Source organism: Eurosta solidaginis, chromosome 3 (genome assembly GCF_040869045.1).
Source record: "Eurosta solidaginis isolate ZX-2024a chromosome 3, ASM4086904v1, whole genome shotgun sequence".
NCBI classification, from domain to species: domain Eukaryota; kingdom Metazoa; phylum Arthropoda; class Insecta; order Diptera; family Tephritidae; genus Eurosta; species Eurosta solidaginis.
In genome coordinates this window covers 8,583,994-8,592,593 of record NC_090321.1, presented here as the reverse complement: position 1 = coordinate 8,592,593, position 8,600 = coordinate 8,583,994, and the positions used below count along the sequence as shown (strand labels likewise).

At 37.0% G+C, this 8,600-nt stretch overlaps 2 protein-coding genes and 1 long non-coding RNA gene across 6 annotated transcripts; 1 reads left to right on the top strand and 2 right to left on the bottom strand.

Annotated features, from left to right (window-relative positions):
* Positions 1 to 640: 640 nt before the first annotated feature.
* On the bottom strand, positions 641 to 2,622 carry LOC137243215 (uncharacterized). Of its 4 annotated transcripts, none has more exons than XM_067770638.1 (4): positions 2,322 to 2,620; positions 2,205 to 2,287; positions 1,948 to 2,143; positions 641 to 1,894 (listed from the first exon to the last, which is right to left on the bottom strand). In XM_067770638.1, coding segments are annotated over exons 2-4 (891 nt in total). In that variant the 5' UTR covers positions 2,207 to 2,287; positions 2,322 to 2,620; the 3' UTR covers positions 641 to 1,201. The 4 variants fall into 4 exon arrangements, with proteins under 4 accessions (XP_067626739.1, XP_067626740.1, XP_067626737.1 ...); XM_067770639.1 differs by having other exon boundaries at positions 1,948 to 2,134; positions 2,322 to 2,443; XM_067770636.1 differs by having other exon boundaries at positions 2,205 to 2,622.
* Positions 2,623 to 6,455: 3,833 nt separating this feature from the next.
* LOC137243219 (uncharacterized) lies at positions 6,456 to 7,776 on the top strand. The gene is made up of 3 exons (XR_010950473.1): positions 6,456 to 6,580; positions 7,295 to 7,416; positions 7,480 to 7,776. It is a non-coding gene; the product is annotated as an uncharacterized lncRNA (long non-coding RNA).
* Positions 6,534 to 8,100, bottom strand: LOC137243218 (uncharacterized). The gene is made up of 3 exons (XM_067770640.1): positions 8,017 to 8,100; positions 7,766 to 7,967; positions 6,534 to 7,708 (listed from the first exon to the last, which is right to left on the bottom strand). Coding segments are annotated over exons 1-3 (930 nt in total). The 5' UTR covers positions 8,019 to 8,100; the 3' UTR covers positions 6,534 to 6,982.
* Positions 8,101 to 8,600: the final 500 nt, after the last annotated feature.

Genomic DNA, 8,600 nt, shown 5'->3' with positions numbered 1-8,600 from the left:
CTAAAAAGGGCGCATCCCTTGAAGCTTGTTCCGTAGACGTCCCAATTAGACTGGGCGAGATTAAGCGAAGGCGAGAGGTGCACATGATCGACCAAGTGGGAAAGGCGTGGGTTCAAGCGCGGGGCTGTAGAGTGTCCAAGATTATGTGTAGGTCTTACAACCTTAGACTAACAAAGTTGCTTCTATCTATCATTAAAAAGAGAGGACTGTAGACTCATGACGGGTATTCTGACTGGACACTGCCTTCTGGCGTCACATGCCTTTAAATTAGGCTTTGTCAGTGATAGCAGATGTAGGAAGTGCGGGCTGGAGGAGGAAACGATTGAGCACGTTCTGTGCTCGTGCCCCGCGCTTGCCAGGCTAAGACTCTAGCTATTAGGAGTGATACAGCTGTCAGAGCTAGAAGCAGCAAGTGGCTTAAGTCCTAGGACGCTTCTAGTATTTGCCAAGAGGACGGAGGTATTTTATAACATAGGTCCTGCTTTTTGATAGGGTTCTTCAGTTTGGTCGTTAAAACAAACTTCTGGTAACACTACGGACTCAATCAGTCTATGTGAGGTCCTCATGGACCAGCCAGGCCAGTTCAACCTAACCTATCCCAAGTTCTAAAGTTACCTTCGAAGGCATTTGTAGTTGTAAATTTGATTTTACGAATTTGTTAGTTTTATTTTAGCCTAATGTGATAATACGACTTCATCACACAATTCTCATCAGCCTAACGTCGAAGCTGAGGGATTATAATTTCTTATCTCTATTGTATACGTATAGATCATGGACGTGTATTTTTAAATCGCTCATTTAATTCAATGGTACACATAATTGTATTACCACATGCTGGGCAAGTGGTCAAACGCTCAATTTTAAACGGATCACAAAGAATTTTATGCACAATATCTATCATTATATGAAATATATTTTTTCGTATTTACGCGGATATTCCGCATATGTTTGAGAATGCTTTGGTATCACAAGTTGCGTAGAGCAACTGCGACGCAGTGTCACCGAGTTAGATAAACCATCTTCCTATCTAAAAAATGTTTTTTTTTTTAATTTTTTGTTTTAGTTATGGCACTATTATAAGCGAATTGCCTGCTATTTTAATTTTAAAGATAAACACGGCCGTTGTTTTTAGATATGCTGCAGCAAAAAGAAAATCAAAAGATAATTAATAATTGATAAACTTTACTTTTTATATTTTCTATTAAAAAAAATTACGCTGTACAAGTTTCTGTAGAAGGTCCTCAGTTTTGCGATTAAGACGAATTTCTTCTTTCAGGCATCGCAAACTTACATCTTCTACTCTTTGCATACTTCCTCTTAAGTTATTTATCGTCAGCGATATATCTTGTAATACAGTACTTGTACTCATTTGAAATTTTTTGGTCTCTTTATAAGTTTTTTTTTGTAAATCCCTTTGTTGCTGTAATAATTTTAATTCACTGTCCTCTTTTTCTTCTTCATCAACTTCATTATAATGCAAAGGTGTTGATGGAGGATGTGACGGAAAACACACTTGGTGAAACTTTTGGGGAGTATTGGCGGATTCGTAATCAGTGTCTGAATTTGCATTTGGGTTGTTCCGAAGCTGAGAGCCAACTTCAGTGGATGCTTCATTACGGTCACTATCGTATACGAATTTTTCGTTGTCAGCGTTGTTTTCACTTTCAGGTAAAATCTCAATATCTATGCCTACGTTTGCTTTGGCTGATGGTAGTTTTCTTGTGGTGGTTTTTTTGTTAGTGGCTTTCGGATCAGTGATAGCAGATACGTCAACACCAGGAAATTTAATCATACTTATCACTTGTTCTTCTAAGCGTGTCAACGGACGTCTAGTTGGATCGTTTTTGCATCTTATTAATTTGCGCTTCACATAGTTCTTCCACAAACTCCATACCTGTTTTTTTGATTAGCTTGATTAGATATTTTGTGGATACAGTAAATAAATACCTTTCTCCACTCTAATGCGTCTCTGAAAGGCGGTCCCAACAGATTACATTCCATTGCTAAGTGCTCCCAAAATTCATTAATTTCATCCGTTGAGCGTAGTGGTAACCCCTGCCCAATGTCTGGCTTTAATTTGGCTAACTCCAGCATTTTTGACCATTGTGCCCTTCCTGTCTTAATCCCTTTCGATCTATTTCCCCTAAATAATGTTTATATAAATTAAAAAGTTCACTTTTCTTGGAAAATTCTATTTCAATTACATTTTAAACTGTTCTCTTCTCCAGATTTGAATGCATCGTAAAATAGATCCTTCTATATCGAAAACACGATCAAACCCAATGAACATAGTGTACCTACTTGTACACTATGCCAATGAAATGGGAATGGTAAACTATGCCAATGAAATAGTAGCTATCATCCGGTGGCAAAATCCTGGCCAGATAAATAATTTTGCATGTAAATGCAACAACAACGATTTGAACCAGATAAATCCAGTTAGAAGTCTGGTTCAATTTGCGAGTCAGATAATTTGTTAATTACTACTTTTTCAAAAATAGATGTCGCTGCTTATCCTTTCGTCGTATGAGTTAATTGAAAAACAGCGGCGACATCTGCCTATCACATTTCACATGTGCGAAAATTTCACGACATCTGCTTCTCAAGTCTCTCAATGATCCAAAGCATTCCCGTGAGAATTGAGCGTGAGCCGGAGCTGTAAAACTCACTGAAAGACGGAAAGTGATAAACACAAATACCCTACCCTGTTGTGATTTGTGAGTGATAAGTGATTTTCACTATCAGTGATTGCATCATTGCAGGTAAAAAATCGGTAATTGAGAATAGCTTAGTTCCAATGAACACTGATCCAGATTCCGAGTTTTTTTGATATATGTCAAGGGAAAATCAGTATTGATATAGATTAAGGCAAGGTGCAAACGAGGCTACGCGTCATAGACGCGTACAAGATATTTCATATAGCTACAATTTCTCTACGCCTCAAGATCTGTACACGAAGCCACTTTCGAGCGTCGCTATAAAAAGCAAACAATTATTGGAAAAAATAAAAAATTAAATTTCTTCAGCTATATCCGTCCCCGAAACCAAAGGAAAATATGTATTAAACGTTGTTTGCATCCCCGTGCCTTTGTAAATTATGAAAGGCAATTTTAAACCACCGTGGACTAGAGAAAGGGGTGATTTCTAGTTTCCAACACTTTTTAGCCTTTTAAACGCTTCAACAATAGCTGTATTTCGTTGCTAACTAGCAAAGAGTATATATTTGTCAAGAGGCAAAGAAAGAGGCGTCACTCGATACTTTGTTGTTGCCAAAGCAACCCTGTCATGTCGAATGTGATTCTCAAGGAAGTTTTGTTTAGTTTTTTTTAATTGAATCCTATATAGTTATGCGGTAAAGTGACTTTGCATAATTACGATTTTTGGAAAGAGAATTAATTAATTAATTTAATACAATCAATAAAATAAACACAAATACCCCACGAAAATATATAGAAGGCGTTTTTATAAATACATCTGATAAAAAAAACCAACGACTACCTTGAGAAAACATCGAGTAATTTGCTTTGGCAACAACAAAATTATCGAGTGACGCCTCTTGACAAATATATACTCTTTGTAACTAGTACAATTAAAACACTAGCTAGCTTACCGAATTGCATGGAAAGCAACAATAAAAAGTAATCGAGTTGAGTTGGCTAAGCGCTTTCAGTTGAAACCGCTTAGGTAATTGTCGACCTGATTGATAGTGTTGTATAGTGTTGCATATTCAAAAATAGGGCACTATTGTGAACTACTATGGTTTTGGCATAATGAAACTGTTTAGCCAAAGAGGTTAAATAGAATAAGAGCCATCACTCGTTATTTTTTTGGCATTTACTCGATGTATACTGAGAGGTAGTCGCTACTTTTTTTTTGGGCGAGATGTTTTTAAATGCCTTCTATAAATTTTCGTGGGGTATTTGTGTTTATTTTTCGGCTGTATTTAATTAACTTATTTAATTCTCTTTCCAAAAATCACAGTTGCACAATGTGCCTACACGGCATGGATAAACGCGAGACAATTAAAAATGTCCCTCTCAGAAAACATTCGGCATCAATTTTTTTCATTTTCCAGCGAGATACTCGCCACAAAATAACGAGTGACGGCTTTTATTGTATTTATCCTCTTTGGTTTAGCTAGTTGAAGCGTTTTCTTCAAGCTCGCTTGAAAAAAATACACCTAATCTCTAATAAAGCTGTTGTGGTGTTTAATACTCTTTTTCGCTTTGTTAATATACCTTTCACGCATTTTTATTAACTAAAGTAACATTTTTTAACTAATTACTCAAATTTGCATACAAAAAATCATGGCGGAACGATACAAGGTGGCAGCATGGTGACATACCTACAAACATAAATAAAAATTCCATGTACTTTGTTTTTGTAAATTCAATGAACAAATGTCAAAATCGTACTGCGCCGGAAGTTGATGTATCAAATCAAATAAAAAAAGTTTATAATCAGCTGTTCCATGCTGCCACCTTGTATCGTTCCGCCATGCAAAAAATGTAAACAAACATCTTGTTCTTGCTTTTTTACAAGCGTACGTACGTTCAGCGACCAACATTGCTGTACGCTTAGCTACACGAAAATTCCATGCTTTGTCGCTTTCATGCAGCTGACGCCTCGTATGCAGCTCTCCATTGTTATTGTTGTTGTAGCGATAAGGTTGCTCCCCGAAGGCTTTGGGGAGTATTATCGATGTAATGGTCCTTTGCCGGATACAGATCCGGTACCACAGCACCATTAAGGTGCTAGCCCGACCATCTCGGGAACGATTTATGTGGTCACATTAAACCTTCAGGCCATCCCCTCCCTCCCCACCCCCAAGTTCCATGAGGAGCTTGGGGTCGCCAGAGCCTCGTCTGTTAGTGAAACAGGATTCGCCGCGAATAGGTGAGGTTGACAATTGGCTGTACGCTTAGCTACACGAAAATTCCATGCTTTGTCGCTTTCATGCAGCTCTCCATTGTTATTGTTGTTGTAGCGATAAGGTTGCTCCCGAAGGCTTTGGGGAGTATTATCGATATAATGGTCCTTTGCCGGATACAGTTCCGGTACCACAGCACCATTAAGGTGCAGGCCCGACCATCTCGGGAACGATTTATGTGGCCACATTTAACCTTTAGGCCATCCCTCCCTCCCCACCCCGAAGTTCCATGAGGAGCTTGGGGTCGCCAGAGCCTCGTCTGTTAGTGGAACAGGATTCGCCGCGGATAGGTGAGGTTGACAATTGGGTTTGGAGAAGCTATATATTGCGCTGGTGACCTGAAAGGTTGCGCTACACAGCCCCATACCTACCGCGGGAATATTCTGACCCCCTAACCCCCTGGGGTGCAGCTCTCCATTCAAATACATGTGTTCGGCATCAATTCGTCTGCAGCGTCTATGACGCTTAGCCTCGTGTGCAACTTGCCTTAATTTTGCACCTCAAAATTTATATACATTAGTAATATGGAAAAGAATACACGCACACGCTGGGAATAAGATAATATAAGCAAGCACGTTCGGAGTTCGGACTATATTAAGTATATCATGACATATACTCATTGTAATAATAGAACAGAATAATTATATAACGAAACAGAACAAATTATGTGCCCTTTGCAAGTTCTTAATTGGATTGTAAATATGAACATGATCGAAGTATTCCCGAATATATACATAGCTTACAGGATTTTGGTTACGATTCCAATAGCAAACTGCGAATCTGAAAGGTCATTCTCGGTTTTAAAAAGAATAAAAGATATGTTTCGATCAACTATATTGGATGAACGGTTGTCCGCATTGATGAGGTTAAGCATTGAAGTTGGTTTACTTCGATCGATTCATTTTGATGATTTGATAAGTGACTTTGCCAGAACAAAATCAAGAAAAAAATATTTTTAATTGTATAATTTATAGTTTTTAATATATAAGCACCAAAGAAAAAATATTTGCGAGAATAAATTATAAAAATAATTATAACAGCTTTTATTTATTTAAAAAAAAAATGATTATATCTTGCTCCCCTTAAGTGGACCCCACATTCATTTTTGTCCCGGGCCTCGTAAATCTTTAATCCGCCCCTGGTTGGTGTTGTTGGCGTTCAATGTATTTTCCCGTGTAGTATGCAGAAGCTGCCACCGTCGCGCAGACCAGTACATTTTTAATCAGCCTTTTATTCATTTTTGTTAGTATAAATTATTTTTCTTTGCCAAAGAAATTGAAATTATTTTTTTTTTTAATTTTAATTTCTTTGATCAAACTGCTCACTCAGTAAGTTTCAAAACTGTTAAAAGGTATAAAATGATACAGTTTTTAAGTCACTGGAGGGCGCATTTAATTTTTTAACTTTTGCACCGTTGCGCTGACAGCTGTGTAGCTATTAAATAATAAAAATCAGCTGGTTGTAAAGCAATTGATTTAGAATGTAGAGCAATTTGCGTGTGGCAAAGACAAAGAAATTAAAATTATTTCAATTCCTTTCAATTTCTTTGGACACACCCTTTAACAAGTACTGATGTATTACCGATATTGAAAAATGTAACAGATAAAGTGAACCATGTAGTTGTTTATATTTTTTAGGGTAGAGAACCGAGTAAGAATGTTACATGATCTAATTAATATAAAAATATATTTTTAAAGTACGAATCTGCTGTTATCCCATCAGCTCACTGCTTCTTGATAATTTCCAAGCACCGATTTAGCACAGCAAGATGACAGTTAATCGAAATCAATGCGAATTTTCTTTTGAATTGAAATTCTTTTGCACGGCGTATTGGGTTCAGTTCGCCTTGCCCTCAATCTTATTACAAAAGTAAACTATTAAGGGCTACGTTTGTTGTTAAGAATAAAATAGGCCTCAATTATACTTTTATATGAGTTAAATTGGGTTTGGTTTTCGATCCCAGTTGGAATTAATAATTTTTGTGTTTCATAATTATCTGGGCTGTTCTCTGCTTATGGTTGTTGGTGTACGAACTGGCAGATGTAAGAACATTTATTTCCTTCCGTTTTTCATACTAATTTCCCGATCCGATAGTTGCTGCAGCAATTCTTCTATTTTTCGATTATGTCGTGAATATTCGTTTAGTCTTCGCAACCCCAAATCTTCAATTGCTTCTAAGCTTCCTCTTATACTATTCAATGTTAGCGATATATCATGTAATGTATCACTTGTATTCATTTGAAATTGTTGCGTTTCTTTACACACATTTTTTTGTACATGAATTTGCTGTTGTAACTGTTTAATTTTATTTTCTTCGTCTTTTCCATCTTGCTCAATATTATGCGTTGATGGCGTTGAAATCAGATCATCACGTTCTTGCAAATGCAAAGAGAATCGGCGCTGCTTTTCTGGATGGTTTTCGTATTGAAACTCCTTGGACGCATGTTGACCACTGTTGCTTAGCTGCTGAGCCTTCATTATCGCGGGTGAGACGTTATCATAATCACCGTCGTATAATAAGTACTCCTCCTTAACACATGCACTTTCAGGTAAGATCTCAACATCCACGCTGTTTTTTTCGTTAGTTGATGGTGGGTCAGCTCGTTCTAAAATGTAGACATCATGATCTAAATCTTCCCGGTATTTGGCTTTAGTTGCCTTCTCAAAATCACAAATTTTGATCGCTTCTTTTTGTAAGTTCGTTAAGTAGTACATTGTATTTGTCCTTTTGCATTTATCATATTTTCGCTTCAGAACTAGTTTATAATCGTACCATGTCTATATGTTGATAAGTATTTTATAATTTGTGCAATATAAATTAAAATGAATAAATACCCTTTTCCACATTTCAGGTTTTCTTAATGGGGGACCCAGAAGATTACATTCTTCCGCTAATTTAAACCAAAATGCATCAAGCTCAGCCCATCCGCGTCGCTGTGACCCTTGTCCAATATCTGGCTTGTCTTTCAATAGTTCCACCATTTTCCAGTATTGGGGCAATTTTGTCATCCATCTTCTTTGTTGTGTTTTTTTATCCCTAAAAGAAGATATATTTATTTTTGGAAGTTGTAAACTCTTATAATTACATTTTGCTCAATCTGTTTTCTCAGATCCACTTGATAAAAAAGATTCGAAAAGAGCTCGATTTCGATACGATTCTTAATCGATCTTTTCTAATCGATTTTTTTCCTAAAACCGTTCGATTTATTTAGCCTTCTAGGCTCCGGCGACCAACAACGAGATTGACTGAATTTTCGTATGGGTGTGTGTCGGGTGGTTGACGGTTGCCCCGTGACCAAAGAGGATATATAAATAAGAGCCACCAGTCTGCTGCGAGTGCCGAGTAACTCGCTGGAAATCATAAAAATTGATGTCTAATGTTTTCTGAGAGGGACATTTTTAATTGTCTCGCATTTATCCACGCCGTGTAAGCACCTTATGCAAATGTTATTTTTGGAAAGAGAATTAATTAAATAAAACTACAAATAAATTTGAAAAAAAGCACACAAGTTATGATATTACAGATGGGAGGACCAAGTAAAGGGCTAATTAAACTTCCTTAACCCTAACGCCATAGTCGTAACCATGCCCATATCCATAACCATGAATAATGGTGCCTTAACCTAAAAATCGTGAAAATTTCATAAAAATGAAGAAAACGCAAAAATTA

What these genes read in the sequence shown, in the direction of transcription:
- LOC137243218 (XM_067770640.1), bottom strand. An exon ending in AACCTGAAATGTGGAAAAGG is followed by an intron (nt 7,709 to 7,765) that starts GTATTTATTCAT and finishes ATCAACATATAG; the next exon opens with ACATGGTACGATTATAAACT.
- LOC137243215 (XM_067770636.1), bottom strand. Translation starts at nt 2,290, where the DNA reads ATGTTCATTGGGTTTGATCGTGTTTTCGATATAGAAGGATCTATTTTA. An exon ending in AGAAGAGAACAGTTTAAAAT is followed by an intron (nt 2,144 to 2,204) that starts GTAATTGAAATA and finishes AACATTATTTAG; the next exon opens with GGGAAATAGATCGAAAGGGA. An exon ending in ACGCATTAGAGTGGAGAAAG is followed by an intron (nt 1,895 to 1,947) that starts GTATTTATTTAC and finishes TCAAAAAAACAG; the next exon opens with GTATGGAGTTTGTGGAAGAA.